General features: G+C 41.3%; 1 protein-coding gene across 3 annotated transcripts in view; it reads left to right on the top strand.

Annotated features, from left to right (window-relative positions):
* LGR5 (leucine rich repeat containing G protein-coupled receptor 5) overlaps positions 1 to 17232 on the top strand; it is a 121536-nt gene that overhangs the window by 81002 nt on the left and 23302 nt on the right. For 2 of the 3 annotated variants that reach the window (XM_007448776.1, XM_007448777.1), the window contains exons 4-6: positions 1038 to 1109; positions 14710 to 14925; positions 16705 to 16776. In XM_007448776.1, the coding sequence (XP_007448838.1) occupies positions 1038 to 1109; positions 14710 to 14925; positions 16705 to 16776 (360 nt within the window). The remainder of the gene's footprint in view (positions 1 to 1037; positions 1110 to 14709; positions 14926 to 16704; positions 16777 to 17232) is intronic. The other variant, XM_007448778.1, reaches the window with a different exon arrangement.

Here is a 17232-nt window from a genome sequence, read left to right as displayed (position 1 = left end):
GGGGAGAAGGCCACAACAAGGAGAAGCCCGCAAACCGCAAAAAAAAAAAAAAAAAAAAAATGCTTTCCTGAAATAGTTTCCTGCCTCTGGCTTACATAGACCATGAAATACTGGCTGGGGGTTGGGCGGAGTGGCTGCAAAATTATTGCACTATAAACATTTATGAATGAGGTAGCAAAATATAAGAAATCTAGTGGGAATTTTTCCATACTATTTCCCACTAGCAATGATATATTTTATTTCACTGTTGCCAGGTGTCTCCATTCTGTAGTCCCCATGTTCTGATCAGAACTGTTGAACCTAGGTGAGCAAAAGTGTAATTGTTCACAAGAAGCATTAATTTATATCAAAATATGATCATGCACAAGGAGGGAGAAGACCTTTAATATCCTCCTACTCTTATCCTTATTTCCATTTTGTCTAATCTAATTGTCATCACAGTGATCCTTTTAAAACATAAATAAGATCACATCATTCCCCCCCACTTAAGCCCTTCAACAAGAGTTTATCACCACATTTAAAATAAAGCCTGCAAGTCCTTCATGAGATGTCCTTAGGTTGTCTCCCCATCTCTTGCTCTCAGTTACTCCTCCTCAGTCACAATGACCCTTTGCTCCTCCTTTAACAAGTCAAGCAAGCTCCGGCCTCAGGGCCTTTGCACTTGCTCTTCCCTCTTCCTCAGTAACTTTCCAGATGTTCCCATGTTTTGTTCCATGACGCCATTCTGGTCTCTACTCAAATATCACCTCCTAAGAGAGATCTTCTCTGACCACCTTTAGAATAAAATTCTCACCCCTTGTTACCATCTATCCCAAATCCATGTTTTGTTTTCTGTTCATAGTACCTGTCACTTATCTCAAGTTATATACTCATTTGTTAATTTTAAATTATCTGTCACTCCTCACAGGCCAAGGTTGTGCCTGATGCTCAGCTGTTTCCCTGACACCTAGAACAGTGCCTGACACTGCTATGCCAGTTATTGTTAATTATTGCTGTCTTTAACGTTTTTTTTTTTTTTCATTTGTTTCAATGTGCAGTATGCTGCAGAATAATCACCTAAGACAGGTACCCACAGAAGCTCTACAGAATTTGCGAAGCCTTCAATCACTGTAAGTATAGTTGAAATTCCAACATGTTCTCAGGATCAGTTTGGGAAGGAGCATTGAAATGTCCAAATGACCATTTTAGTAAGTTCCTTGGGTGGGGACCATACCTAAATAAGTTGCCAGTGAGAGTTTCCATTAGAGCAACAATTCTTTGAATCCTCATTAAACAATATGTATGAGAGAGACCAATGTTGGGGTTTGAGGTTTCAGGGCAGAGACTTAATCAGAAAACATGCAATGAAAAGCCTCTTGTATATGTTGGTATCACAGGACAAAAATCCAGGACCTTGTCCTATACTCCCCTATACAGTATTTTAGCTCCTGAATTCAAATCAGGAATAATACTTTCTCCTTTTATCTAGAAAAATGAGAGTCAAAATCTAGACCTCTTGGCATCTTCAGTTTCTTCTGTTTTTAGGTTATCTGAGCTGCCCTGTAATGCAATTTTGCTGAGTCAAATAAAGGCTTAATTTTTTTAGTTCTGTATGTATACCAGGGGTCCTCAATTCAGGAAGCTAAGATCTAATGGTATCTCTTAAAGTCATACTGGGCAGGTCTACTAACCAGGAGCTTCCTCACCGCCACACACAGACGTACAAACATATTCACAAACAGTCCCACAGATATACACACATATACCTCAGATTCACACACCACACACAGACACACAAACACACACAGCAATGGAGTTGGTGTTCCTTACTCTGAATCCACAACTTTTCCATCAGGAGTTTCCACCGTCCTCTGATTTAAAACCTCTGAATGAATAAAAAGTAGTTATTCCTCACACAAAGAACTTTCTCACCAGCTAGATGTTTTGGAGCTTGGGTTGTAAGCAGTGGTTCACAGTGATTATTTGGCAACACTATGCCATGAGTTCTTGATCAGTATCTGCATCTCATCAGAATGTATGAGTGTATTGGAAATGTTGCATGATTTCCAATATCCACATGTGTGATATATGTTTTCATCTTACTTACACTGGAGGTCCTCATCTGTCAAACAAGATACTGGTTTCTGGTCTAGAATGATGAGGGAGATAAATGCATAAAAAAGGCAAATAAATATTGCAGACTCGAGTTGAACATCATTGTAAAGAATACACCGGTTAACAATTACACATAGTTTGCTTAATGTCTTTTACTGAGGTGATACAAGAGAAGGAGGAACGTGAGATCTGGAGATGTTACTTTCTTCCTTTGATCTTTTTTCTTCTTTTTTAATGAAAGCAAATCTGTGCTTGAGACCATTTTAAGCTTTTTATTCCAGTCGAACAAAGTGACTTCCTAGGTTCTCACCAGCCTAGAGATAAACAAGCCCACAAGAGCCCCTTTGTGGCAGGGGGTGGGTCTGCTGCATTTTCAGGAACTTTGTAATGACATCACAGTATCACTCCCCCTTTGTGGCACAAGCCTTTTCCTGAAGGAAAGAACCAGCCAGAGCAGCAAAACACCCTGGAGGTGGGTTATCTGTGTCAGGGCACGGGGTCTAATGGCTGAATTGAAAAACGAGATAATAGCAGTGGCCAATAGGATCTTTAAACAGCTGTGAGGCAGGCGGAAGATAGAAGGATAAGAGTTTGTAACCAAAAGCCACTATCAGCTGAAAGAAGATCACAAACAGAACACCCACAGAAGTGAACCCTTTGAGAAAGCAAAAACCATGAATCTTTTGTTCGCTCGAACTGGGTGGTGCCTCTCTGATCAAGGTGTTCAGATTTAGTTTCTTACCGTCTAGATATTTATTGTTCACCAGGTGTCTCTTGCATTTGGTGTCTGGTTCACAAAAACAGTGACTTTTGAAACCTTATAAATATGTGTTCCCTGTGAAAAAGCCAAGGGTTAACTTTCTAGCAGGATGCTTATCGCATCCAAACTGAGGCATCGAGATAGATCTTCAGCCCCCAGTGCACATGAGATTGTATCGGCCAATTATGTAATGTTTGTCCAGGGTCCCTTTGCCCAGAGCACGGCAGACCATGTGAGGTGCTGAATGTTGGCAGTGTGTGCAGCTATGACACTTTGTCATAAAAGTGACACTTTGTCACTTTTTGACACTTTGTACATTTTTTGTGCTACTTTGGTACAAGCATTAAGATATGACTTAAAAAACCATACACTTAACCACCAACCACACAGAAACTGTATTGTACCAACCAAAGGAGTCCCCTACCCACTCTGGAGGTTTGGGCTACTGTGAGCCCTCTTAAAGTTTTACTGTTGTCCCAGATGCAAGGTGTTTAATAGTATTTCTCCCGCTTCCTTCAAGCAGTTCCAAAAGTAAAAACAGCTTTGAGCCTAATGGTCATTGCAAGCGTGCATTCCTTATCCATTGTCCATTCGTTTTGCTTGCGTACTTCAGCCTCCGTGCTACTTTCATATCAATACAAATAACAAAGAGGGTGAAACCTGTCTCATCCATGACACCTGGGAGGCTTCCGTTCAGCTACCTATCCAGCTCTTCTTGGACTACAGTCAACCCTTAGACCTCCACTTAGCCCTTTTTTTAATGGTTCCTCTTTTCTCTTTCTTGAATTCACTCTATTTTTCTCCACTTTATTCTTTTCCTTGTATTATTCATTCACTCTCTAAGAAGCACTCTGCATTCCCCAGGGGCTGGGAGTGCATCACCCATATGCATTCCTGGCTTTGCAACTTCTAAAGGGGGGCTTCTCAATTCCGGCTGCAAAGAAGAATCATCTGGAGAGTCCGGAAGCCTAGGCTGCACCCCAGACCAATGAAAATCAGAACCTCTGAGTAGGAGACCCAAACATCAGTGTTTTCTAACTGGTTTAATGATGTAGGTAAGTGCTTCTTAAATGAAGATTGGGAAAATGAGTGTCCTAAGATGATTCGCAAATATCCTCCTGAACTCTTCAAGCTTGAAATAATAACAAAGTCCATATTTTGCATATTCCAGTATAAACTAATATGAAATCAGAGTAATGGGCCCTTTATTCAAAACGTCGCCTTGTTTGTGCTTAATGGAAATAGCTCACATCCACCTATTAGTTCTACTGACAGTCTGGGGCAGATAAAGTTAGGAGGCCACATGCTGTATTATCCTGCTATTCGAGTGTGTCCATGGACCAGCAACATCAACACCTCGCGAGACATGCAGAACCTTGGGCCCCATCTCTGTTCAGCTTGATCAAAAGCCTCATTTTAACAAAATCCTCAGGGGATTTATATACATGGTGCATTTGAGAATTAAAATTTTCAGCGTCTATGACATGAACAAAGCAGTCTACAAACCAAAAATGGTTGAGAACTACTGAAATAGATCATGGGTATACTTTGCCCCACCCATACAGACTTGGCTTCATTGAAGAAACTTTAAGAAACTTGATTTATATTGAAATTGGTAACCTTGCTCTGAGTAAGAAACAAATTGTACTTATATTTCAAGGGATGTAATTTTCATTGATTCCATGTAAACAACAAATATTTTGCTTTGTTCATAATGAAAACACATAGGTACGTTTGTGTTCTTTGAACTCTCTGCTGTTGCTTACAAACTGCTCAGCTAAAGAATAAGAGGGCTTGTCCATGTGCCAGAGCCCAGTAGCCCAGAGCCTGCCCCTGTACAATATGTACGTTAGGTTTCTGACAAGGCAATGACAGCCCAGACACCAGTTGGCCTTTTGTAATGTAATCAAATATAACTTAATTTCCTTTCTGTTTTTTGGAAAGGAATAGGAAATGTAATCAGAATTCACAGTGAATTGTATTTCACCAAAAAACTTTGGGCATTATAGTCATTTGTGGACTAGGATCAGATTACAGTGATTTGATGGAAACTCAAAACTTAACCCTCCCATAACCTCACACCTTTGTATTAATAGTTAAGAAATCGGGGGCTTCCCTGGTGGCGCAGTGGTTGAGAGTCCGCCTACCGATGCAGGGGACGCGGGTTCGTGCCCCGGTCCGGGAAGATCCCACATGCTGTGGAGCAGCTGGGCCCGTGAGCCATGGCCGCTGAGCCTGCACGTCCGGAGCCTGTGCTCCGCAAGCAGCAAAGTATAGGAACGGGACAAGGACAAAATCAAAAACACCCACAGTTATAAAAGCAGGAGCCGTCGATATTTATTAAAACTCTTACCTGCATCACCTCACTTCACCCTCGAAGAAACCTCATGAGGTGGGAGCCAAGATCATCCCTTCCTTAGTGATGAGGAAGGAGAAAACTCAGAGAGGTTAATTGACCTTCTCAAGGTCATTTGACTTTAATAGAGTCAGGCTAGAGGTAAGTCTGGGATAAAAATTCTGGTCTTCCTGGCTCCAAAATCTGCCAATTTTAGTACTATGCTATCGTGCTTCCCTGAGTGAATCCACTACAGAGAATGGGCACGCAACAGAATGCACTAATGTGAGGGGAAGGAACCTGACAGAAACAAATAGTACCTCTAGGTATATGGTTATGGAGGTTTACAAAAAGGAGGAAAAGTAGTAATGCTTCAGGACAGAAATAAAGAAATTGAGGAAGGGATGAGAACAATATTTATTCATGTGTGGACCAGTCAGACTTTTTTAGTGTTTCCCTATGCATTTGGTTGTCTATTCCCTCATTACCTGGGAGATGGAACTTGTCTCCACTTTCCTGATGAGGAAACTATAGGTGAGAAAAGGGTATCTTGTTCATATTGCAAAGGTAAGAGTTGATTAGACAAAGAGAAGAGGGAAGAACTTTCCAAAGGGAACTACATGTGCAAAACCTTGTAGTGATGGTGCGGGGAGAGGGAAGCTGGTACATCAAGGATCAGAAACAAGATCAGTGTGGCCAAAGCAGGAAGCATGAGGCGGGAAAAGTGCAAGAGCCTAGTGAGGCGGGTGAGGTCCAGACCCCTTGAAAGCTCTTTGGGACATGTCACGAATTTTAGTTTTTATTGTAAAAGCAATGAGAATCCACTGGAAGATTTTGAATAGGAAAGGGCAGGATTGGATCTGTGTTACTGAAGTAGTCTAGGAGAGAAAGGAGAACTTTGTCAGGATGGGGGCAGTGGAGATGGAGAAAGGGAAATGGATTTGAGAAATTTTTAGATGAAATTAGCAGTATTTGGTAATGAGTTGGCTACAAAGAATGAAGGAGAAAGAGGTGTGGAGGATGATTCCTAAGTTCCTGGTTTATATAATCACATGTTTACTGAAGCCCATCACTGAGATAAGAAATGCTGGTAGAGCATGACATTGGGGAGATAATGAGTTTGGTCTTGAACATTTTCAAAACCAAATGTCTTGTTTAAGGAAGAACAACTCAGTAGAGATGTCACATAGGCAGCTTGAAATCCAGATCTAGATCTCAAAGAAAACTGAAACTTAGGTTAGGTCCTTCTACCATGCATTTCCTGTTACCTAACACTTCATTGTAATGATTTGACTGACTACCCTTTAGAAAACATGCTCTATAAACCCTGTCTGCCTGGTTTACTGCTAGATCTCCAGCACCAGGTACTGTACCTGCAAAGAAAGCACCCAAGAAATACTTGTTGAACTGAACCAAAGAATCAAACTCTAAATGATGTTCTAAACAGCTGCTCAAGATCAGCTAATCTCCCCCGCTTTGACTGTAGCCTGCGTTCGCTGATCTCCCTGGCTCCCAACTCTTATCTCTGTACCCTGGTTTTTCCTCCCTGCCCTCCCTGAGCTGAGAGTTGGGTCCCAGTGTTTCCTTGAGAGATTTTTGAAGTTGATCCGTCTACAAGATTTAGCTTTCCCATTGGCTTAGCTGAGGACTCCCCACTTCAAGAATAGGGTTGAGAGAGGAACCATAATATTGTCTCAGGTTGATGAGATTCAGATTAGGCAGGAATGAGAGGATGTTCCTGAACACAAGGCTCAGAGATACTGTGGGAAGAAACTACAAAAGGAACTTGACTGGGACACAGAAATAAGAGAAAAGTTTAGCTAGATAAGGTGAATGAGCTTTGAATATAAGAGTGGAAAATTTGGGTTTAAAAGGAATGGTAACATGGGAGAACTGTGGATTCCTAACGGGCGTGATATAGAGCCCAGTTGTAGGGAGACTCGTCTGGCAGCAGTCTGCAGGATTAATTGAAGAGATAAGAGATCAAAAGCAAAAGGACCAGCTAGAGGCTGTTGCAGTGACGCAGGTGTGAAGAGATAAGAGACTTAATAGGCAGTGGAAGTCGACACTCTTGGAGATGAAGATAAATGGATAGACCTTGGTGAATGTTAGTCTGGACAGCAATGGAAGATGCAAAAATGACCCCTGGATTTCAAACCCTGGTGGTAGCTGGGAGATGAACAGTGCTCCTGACAAAAAGGAGGTCTTTGTTTTCTATGGAGAAAAATGAAGCTAAAAAAGTCAACGCTCATGTTACTTTGGCTGTAGATCATCTCCCTGTTAAAAAATTCACAGCCATGGTGACCTCGGAGAAACTGAGCAACTCCATGTAAATTGACTTTAAAATATATTTCTCATTGGAGCCTTGTGCTTCCCAGTGATGCCAGAGAGGCAGAGGTTTGGTTCTATTAGACACTTCTAGACACTTCATCCGGCTACTAGTCGAGCCAGCTGACTAGTCTCTACATTATTTTTTTTTTGTAACTAAATATATTTTTTAATCCTGAAAAAACTCCTGGTAATCATCCGAGAGAAAGAATAAATGATATGACTATTAGTTCTGACAGGAGCATATCTGCTCCTTCCCAAGAAAAGTTATAATTAGAACTCCAGGGTTTGTTTTTTGGTGAAAGGTTGACCTCAATCACCATTAGTGGGTTTGTCCATCTGTAGGTAATTACAGAAACTAGAGTTGGGACTAGTCTCTAAGTTACTATACTTTAATGAACCTATAGAGTTTCCCTCTCCCCAAGCTGCAAAGATGGAAAAAACTTTTTTACCTTTTCAGAGACAAGTCTAAAGCAATCATTTTTCTTCCTGGTTTTACATTAAGTTTACCAGTAAATAAGATGGAGAATAGAAAGATGGAAGAAAAAATTCCCATATAAGCAATTGTGGTGTTTATATGAATTCATATGCTTAGTATCTTCCTAGGTTATAGATGGGAAATTTCATTAGAAGGTGGAATTCCACATCGTCATGATTTCATAAATATTAAAAAACAATACTAACAATAAAAATGACTCATATTATTAGGAAGAATTCATATAAATCAATACGAATTCAATCTGTAAGAGTTCATATAGATAAAATTCTATCCAGGTAGTATTATTATAATGATCTGACAAATTCAATTCCAATGATCCACTGGTTTCAGTGCAATAAAATTCAGTAAAATTTCACCATAACAAAGACTTTAGGGAATCGGTCAAATTGTGTTACATGCAAGCTTGGAACTACATGCTTTTCATTTCATAGTACAAGTTAGATAATAATGGAAACTATTTTCATTTCTTAAAATTTTATAAATGAACTAAATCACTGTGTTCATTTGACTCTTCAGGAATTGTTCAAAATGGTCTCATAAAATGTACAAATCTGTGTACAAGAGAGTTGATCATTTGTTTAAAACTTATGAAGAAAAATGCTCATCTAAATATAAAAAAGCTGTGTCAAATGCTGTGCTTCATAGTTCTGTTTATTGTAAGGGTCCCCATAAGAATGCAGCATTCTTCACACCTTTGCCTTTTTTTTTCTCCAGTCATCCATGTTAATAATTGACAATATTACAGTCATCTGAGATGGGAATTAGCCAATATCAATGGGTTATCTTTTGACTAACGCTTTCTTCTTTGTAGTTAATGGCTCATCAAAGACATTCTCAAACAAAGATATAAGTTTGTGTGATACATTGGCAAGGTAGCATATACAAGATATATGTAAAGGGCTATTTTCTGGAGAAACAATAGCAAGAATGACCTCATAGATTCTCTAATCCCTACCATAATGCCATCTATAAAGCAAAAATTCCTTTCAGGAGTGTGGAGCAGATTGGCAAAATGTTTCATTTGAAAGAGAAAATTTGTAAAATTAATCTCTTATGCATGAAAACATTAGGGAAAAACTTCAGAGAGAGAAGTTAAGAAAATAAGCACTTTTTTTTTTTTGCGGTACGCGGGCCTCTCATTGTTGTGGCCTCTCCCATTGCGGAGCACAGGCTCCGGACGCGCAGGCTCAGCGGCCATGGCTCACGGGCCCAGCCGCTCCGCAGCACGTGGGATCCTCCCGGACCAGGGCATGAACCCATGTCCCCTGCATCGGCCGGCAGACTCTCAACCACTGCGCCACCAGGGAAGCCCAGCACTTTTTTTTTTACCATTGTCTAACAAAAAATTGATTTTTTTTTTTGCCTGTTACGTTCCAGCTCTTCCTCACATAAGATACACTGATATTACAGAACTGTATTCACAGTGAACATGCAGTTCTGTTTTATCTTTATTTTGTACAATACTGGGTAACGTTCATCCCTGCATGGTTCCCTCCACCCAGTTGCCCAGAACACTAAGCCACCATAGCTTCTTTGTCTTCCCTTCTGGTCACATCTAGCAAATCACCATGTTTGGTCAGACCCACTTATTTAGCATCCTTCATACCAGGCCTTCCTCCACATTCCCATACTTCTTTAAAGCACTCCTCCTTTCTCACCCTGATGACTGCAACTGCCTTGATCACTTCCTGTCCCCCCAGCCCCTCTTGCACACAGCTATCAGACTGACCTTTCCACAGCACATCCATTGTTAGGATGTTCACTCTGGAGACAACACGACACCCCCATCCCAGAGAAATAGTTTTATGCAGATCTTGAAGATCACTTGGGGGAAGGTGAGACGTTTCTCATAGGTTTAGTAATCCAGAAACTTTATGGGAGTGAAGTTATTCAGACTCCAAACGCTTACCTTGGATACACAAAGTTGTTGAAGCCTGTCAGGGTGAAATGGATGGTCCCGACCAGGTGCCAGTGGTGAGGAGAGACAACCCAGAGTCCCTGAGAAACAGCCCCCTTGGCCCAGCAGTTTGTGCAGTAGAATCCCTTTTGGCTAATGGTAGAGCCCTCCGACCTCCAGGCTCCCCTCCAGAGAAGGAGTTTCAACGTATGCCCAAAAGGCATGACGAATCCATTTCTCATCACTTGTGGTCCTCTAAGTGACACTGCAGAGGCTCATAGTTAATAAAAATTCTGTTCTTGCACTAGATGATGTCATATTTTTCCTCAGCCACTTTTGCCTTTGGGGCCACTTTTTGGACCTTTGCTGGAGAAACACAAAAGATGTGTGCATCTCCTTTTCTCTGTGAAGAAAGCCTTCCGATAACACCAGTCAAAACATGCAGTGCTGGACATATGTATTAAGGATGTACAGTGAGTAGAAAATCAGCCATCCTGCCATATGACCAAAAAAAAAAAAAAAAATGGCAATCTCCGATAGAGATATTTGAAATTACAAAGGATTAAGATGCTTCAGAGCAAACAAAAGAAACTTCAGGGCAGGGGGAATGATACTATAAATGTGAATATTTTTCTCCAGTAATAAGCCTATCATTTGTAGAGTGCTTTACTGTTTGCAAAACCCTCCTGCATATATTTTTCTCAGTTAATTCCCATAGCAATTGTGTGACATGTTGTGATTCTGCTTCACAGATATGAAAATTCACCCTCAGAGAAATTCATCAGAATGCCCCTAATCTCAGAATTTAATAAGTGACAGAGTCTTGACTTACATTTGTGTCTTAATTCGCCTAACTCAGTGCACTTTCCAGTTTACCATGTGCTCATTACGTAGGTGGTTGCATGTGGCATAGGAAGTAGGGTAACATTTTATTTTATCTGTCATTTTCTGTAAGTTATAAGTAACATACAGAGCATAAAATGGGTGTCATTTCCTACATAGTGATTACTTTTCAGGTTGTGTTTCAAGATCCTAATTAAGAGGTTTGTTTGTCCAGAAGAAGGTGAGGCCACTCCCTTTGTTAAAGTGTTTCATTTTGCTACACCTAACTGCACTGCAGGCTTTATGCTGCCTCTGCCCCATTATCGATGGATACTTAAATGCCAAGATCACTGCGAGGAACTTTCTCTGAGAATGTGCCATCTATCACATGTCACCACTTCTTTGCCTTCAGAGTGAAGATGTACTCTTCAGTAATGTATCAGGAACACAACTATTTGCCCTTTGTGATACGAGATATAGATAGATAGGTAGGTAGATAGATAGGTAGATAGATATAGATACACACACACACACACGTACGTATAATGATAATACTGAAGGCTGAAAAGTAAGGGTGTCTGATCGCAGACACCTCTTCATCGTTTCTGTTATGAGGGATGAAAGTAGTAGTCTGCATGGCTCAGAACTGAAATTCACTGACAAGCTGGCACTCATGTTAACCAACTTTTGACTAAGGGAAAATTTTAACTGACTTCTTTTTTTCTGACTGGTTTTATGGTCAAAAGACAAAAATGCAAACTGTTAACCCACTTCAAGCAGTAATGATTTAAAAATCATTAAGGTGCTTTATAGTTTACAAAGTCTTGTTGTGTTATTTTCTTTAGTAAGATAGAGTTACCCCCAATTTACAGATGTGAAAGACGAAGTCTGTTGACTTGGCCATGGTCATACAGCTGCTATCTGACTTGGACCCCAAATCTCTCATTCCAAACCTCTGCACTGATTCACAGATTCTGAGCTGACTGCGCGCACGCGCGCGCGCGCGCACACACACACACACACACACACACACACACACACACCTTTGTGACTTGCAGGAAATAGAAGTGAAAACCAAAAAACCCTTAAAAAGTGCGGCCATATAATGTACTTATTCTTGTCGCTCCTGATAATATTATAGAACCACATTTCTACGTGTGTTTTCATGTACTGTGTTCTCGCGTTTTACTTACACTCCAGTGCTTAACGATTGCATTTTCAAGCATATGAATAGAAAATGCCCAGCTGCCCCACCAGACCAGGTTGACATAATATGAGCTTTTTGTTTACTCACTGAATAGGCACAACTCGTGCCCTGCCAGCTGCTTTGTCCACAGTCTTAACCTTGCTCTGTAAGAACTACCTGTATGAGTGGCTGGATGATGAATTCTATACTCTGGTTTGCCTTGGGATCTTCTGTTAAGATTGACTCAGATAATACCTCTGAGCGTGAACAATATACCACTTTCTGAAATAGGTTAAGACCACTGCAGCCAGGTGGACATGGACTTCAAAACACCACATTGAGAAGAAATACCATTTATGGGGAGCTTCTTGGATGAAGAAACTGTTGAGAAAGAGAAACGTTTAATGCTGCGCTCAGGATACCTGAGTACTGGGTCAGGGTGTATTAGTATTTGGAGTATTAGGACTGTGAAGAATTGCCCTGTCCTACTCATTTTAGAGAGCAAATTGCTCTAAGATCACGGTGTAGAAGCCAGATTACATCATTTTTACTGGAGGCGGGAGATGATTCATAAAGATACCTATCCAGAGAAATGGACTTTTTAACAGTGGAAACTGATACCAGGGTCACTTGAAGATCCAGCAGAAACTTTGGTAGTAACTTAAATAGCGAAAAAGACAAGCCTGTGACTCAATGCAGAGAAAGCCTTTTCTGTACATGTAACCTGATGGCTACACTGAACCTGAATGTCAGTCCTTTTCAGGACTTAGAAGCACTTGTAGTTTCAACGCATAAGCAACTAGCAATCATCAGTACGTCAACTAAAACTCGGAAATTCATATCATTTAAATAAAATCTTCATGCTTTAATCAGTGCAGTCATTAAGGAGAGTTTACATATGTGCTTTACTCTTAGTCAAACAAAAACAAGCACCTCCTCATGCCCCGATGACATTATACCTTATTTGAACACGGGCCGAGCATGTTGTTGCTGGAATAAGGGGAAGAGATGGTGTTGAGTTCGTCTAAACCTTTCCAGTTCCATTTGTAGACAGAACCTTGAGATATTTGGAAGCTGCATTTCTGCTGCCTGCAATGATAGTTGTTCTACTGGAAATTTAATTGTGAGTGGGCTGTGACACCGGACTTGTTTGCTCCAAGTGACCTTATCTCAGTATCAAAACTTGGCCCAGAGGGCTTCCCTGATGGCGCAGTGGTTGAGAGTCCACCTGCCGATGCAGGGGACGCGGGTTCGTGCCCCGGTCCGGGAAGATCCCACATGCTGTGGAGCAGCTGGGCCTGTGAGCCATGGCCACTGAGCCTGCGCGTCTGGAGCCTGTGCTCCGCAAATGGGAGAGGCCACAACAGTGAGAGGCCCGCGTACCGCAAAAAAAAAAAAGAAAAAAAAAAAGAAACAAACTATCCGGAGCCTGTGCTCCGCAAAGGGGAGAGGCCACAACAGTGAGAGGCCCGCGTACCGCAAAAAAAAAAAAGAAAAAAAAAAAGAAACAAACTTGGCCCAGGGCCTTGAGGGCATCCCTCCCCATTCAGTCAGGAGAAGCAGGAGCCAGGGCATGAGTGGAGTGAAATGTGTGACCAAAAGTGAGGAGCTGCTTTCCACTGAGATTAGCTCCCTACCACAGAGAACTCTATTTCTAAACTGTTTAAATTTGGTCTGCAGGGGATTATTTTGTGATCCTTGTGTGCTTCCTGCGTCTGTTTAGTCTTAAGTGCTTCCTAAAACATTTTTCAAAATCCACTCGTGATTTTCTAATCCTTCCTAATACATGCGCTGCTTAAAATGCAACTCTTCTTTCTTTAATCCTAGCTTTGAAAATGCAAACAAATGTGTGAGCCTTGAGAACAGACTGGAAAAAAATGAATGAGGGCTGTTGGATGCATAGCTGAATGTTGATGGTTCTGTTGTTCATGCACCTTACAGAAAATTTCAATTTGTGTCTGCCTGGTCACTTCAATATGAAAAGTTAAGGCATTGTCATTACAGCCATTGTTTATGTTGGATTAGGGTAAAATAAATGTATTGCACTCCCTCTGCTGGCTCTGAAGCTGCAACAGCTTATTAACTAGACCTATTTTTAGATGTATTTCCCCATTTTTTAAAAAAAATGGTGTGTAGAAAAAGCAAGCAAAAACTGGGAAAGCTGTTAATTTTATTATTCATTTAAAATGTCAAGAAAAACAAACATCTGCTCAATGCCTTTGGTTCGGATGAGCAAGAAAGCCTGCAGGTTTAGGCTTTTCAGCACAATAGTAAGAAAAGGGGGGGGCACCTCCCTTCTCCCTGAGGCATGCCTCTGACAGCCTTGTAAAAATTACTTCGTCCCTTTCAAATACTGAAATAATCTTTTCCCAGAGCTAGTCAATAAGCATGTTTTGTATGTTCAAAACAGTCCAGGAAAGTAACAGCAGTTGTTTGTCTTGGGGTGGGAAGGAGGAGAGAAGGTGTCTTTCTCCTGGTGTCAGAAAGGGAAGCTAAAAGATCACGCTGAAACGTTATACCCCAGGGGAGGCCACTTCCTTGCCGGAAAGCATGTTATCCACAAGGCTGGAAGAGAATCACGGCACTGTGGAATTTTACAGCAATGGTTCTACTCATGAGTGAGAAGAGGCTACCAGGAGAGCAGAATGCTCCAGATGTCAGGGGGTCCTGAGGGCCCCGAGCCCTGTCTCACTCTTGTTAATCAGCATATTGAGGTTTTCCTGCAAAGGCGCATCTTGTGCCTGGGCTTCGCTCTCTTCTTCTGCTCTTGCTTTGCTCTCTTCCCCAGGCGTCTGGATGCCAACCACATCAGCTCCGTGCCCCCCAGCTGTTTCAGTGGCCTGTATTCTCTGAGGCACCTGTGGCTGGATGACAACGCTCTGACAGAAATCCCTGTCCAGGCTTTCAGAAGTTTATCAGCACTGCAGGCCATGACCTTGGCCCTGAACAAAATACACCACATACCAGACTACGCCTTTAGAAACCTCTCCAGCTTGGTGGTTCTGTAAGTTTTATTGATTTTTTTCCTCTCTCTTTTAACAGTTTCTAAATTCACTGTAACACCTTGTAATTCACTGTGAGACCTTGACCTTAAACAGATAGCCCTTCAGACTTTGAATAGGGACATTTTAAGGGAGGGAACCCCCCCCCAAATGACTCATAAATGTTCTAATTGTGTAAAAGAATTAAACAGCATTTATCGAGCACCTGCCAAGGGCCAAGCACTGCTAGGCATTCAAAGATAACAAAATATGACCTCTGTCTTAGGGAAGCCATTGTGTATTGTACAGGTAATCACCACACTGTATGGTTAGTCCTGTGACCGAAGTTAATAAAAAAAACTCTTATTTCTGATAATAATTTATAATGCAGGTCAAATTGAAATATGCCCTTCTTATTATTTAATAAGAACTTCTTGACCCCCTTCCAAGGGAACAGAAGCAAGGAATGAACCCTTGACAGCGAGCTATGCATTTGTATGGCTTTTTTCCTTTGAGGTCCAGATTTCACTATTTCAAGTAAATCAAAAAGATTCTCAAGTAATAGTTTGAAAAATAATCAGTTCAAGAGTGTAGAAGGATGCCCCACGTGTATAACATAATAGTCAATCAATCCTGATATAGGACAACAGTAGCTGCTTGACAGCCTCTAAGAGCAGTTTGCATGGTGACTTCGTGGAAGGCGTCTTCTGCACTATTTCTCTCTTTGCTCCATGCCCCCCACCAGCCCATCGCTGTCTTCAATCACTCCACTTTTCCTGATGACACGTCAATCTCTTGCACTGCAGTATATACTCCTTTGAGGGCTGGCCAGCATCTCATCCATCTTTTTAGGCTCCCCTCAACCCTCTTTCCTCATGTGTTGCATGTAAAAGATCCTCAATAAATGTCACAAAGATGTCACATGAAACCAACATATATTTATTAGAATGAAAACCTTAGTCTGAAAGGATAGGACATGTGGGGTGATTGTAACAAATTTTTCTATACTGAATTTCACATACAAAAGTGATGCTTCTATCCCACCAGAAGCTGGGGAGGTGCTTTAATTTTTCCCTCCACTAGAGGGAATGGATTTACAGAGATCCAGCTATTCTATTTCCCCCTGTCCTTAAGCCCATTTTCCAAAAACCCCTTTGGGACTTGGTCGGGTTTTCAGTTATGCACACAGCTGTTCTCACTGACCCTGACCTAACCAATTTAACCATTGAGCCAAAGATGATAATTAGAGCCATTTATACTATGTCAAGATAACTACTCTCCTTGGGCAGCCAAAACATCTGATCCCCATTCTCTGTGGCTGAGATTGTTGTTTCCTCTTAACCTGTAGCCCCACCCTGGGAATGTAGCCATGATAAGCCACCAGCTTTAATAGAAAATGTGCTTAGTACACCTAGGACCTTCCTTCCATCCTCCATTTGTCAGTGTTGGTCAGAATCTCTATTTAGTATCCTACATCCCAAAGCCATACTGAACAACCCGAATTTACTTTTATCAGTCTCGTTGCTCACTCCGTGATTATTATACACTCCATGCTATCTCAAACCCAAAAGGTAAAACTGTGACTGCCTATTAAATTCTGGAGTATAGAATCATCTGTGGTAAGGGTGAACGGGGCGGATAGCCTTTAAAACAAACAAACAAAAACGTTAAACAAAGCATTTCTTATATATAATCAGTGCATTCTTTAGCATAAGTTTCTTTGGATTTCAGCAATCAAAATGTTGTGCCTAAGTTTCCATGTGCAGTGTGCCTTCATGACCGTCAGTAATGTTCTCCTGCAGGCATCTCCATAACAATAGAATCCACTCCCTGGGAAAGAAATGCTTTGATGGGCTCCATAGCCTGGAGACTCTGTGAGTTGACCTTTTATTTGTTTCCCTTTTTTCAGTGTTTTCATGACTATTCTGAAGGAATCAAAATAGCCTTAAAGTCAGACTTGCTATTTGGTTTGGTTAATTGCCTGAGCTTTAAACAGATATTTACAGTGGCTTCATCTTACCCCCCCACACACACCCTACAGAGCTGAACAATAAAACTGAGATTTTATTTTAATCTATCAAGAGTGATAAATTAGTTAGAATCATTATAAGCTAAATGAGATGTCCTCTACTGAGCAGTGACTGTTTGCTTAGGAATGTGTACTCTGTCAAGGGTGAGTTCCATATTGTCACTCAGGCTCACCATTCATGAGTCTTGTCCAACCCCCACCCCCCACCCCACCCCCGCCCATGAGAGGATGCAGAGTAGCAAATGCCAAACTCTGTCCAATCCAAAAGGAACAGGCATCTCATTAGCAAATGGTGAAGCTT

The sequence above is a fragment of the Lipotes vexillifer genome, unplaced genomic scaffold (genome assembly GCF_000442215.2).
Source record: "Lipotes vexillifer unplaced genomic scaffold, Lipotes_vexillifer_v1.1 scaffold329, whole genome shotgun sequence".
In the NCBI taxonomy this organism is placed as follows: Eukaryota; Metazoa; Chordata; class Mammalia; order Artiodactyla; family Lipotidae; genus Lipotes; species Lipotes vexillifer.
This window is presented reverse-complemented; position numbering and strand designations above follow the sequence as displayed.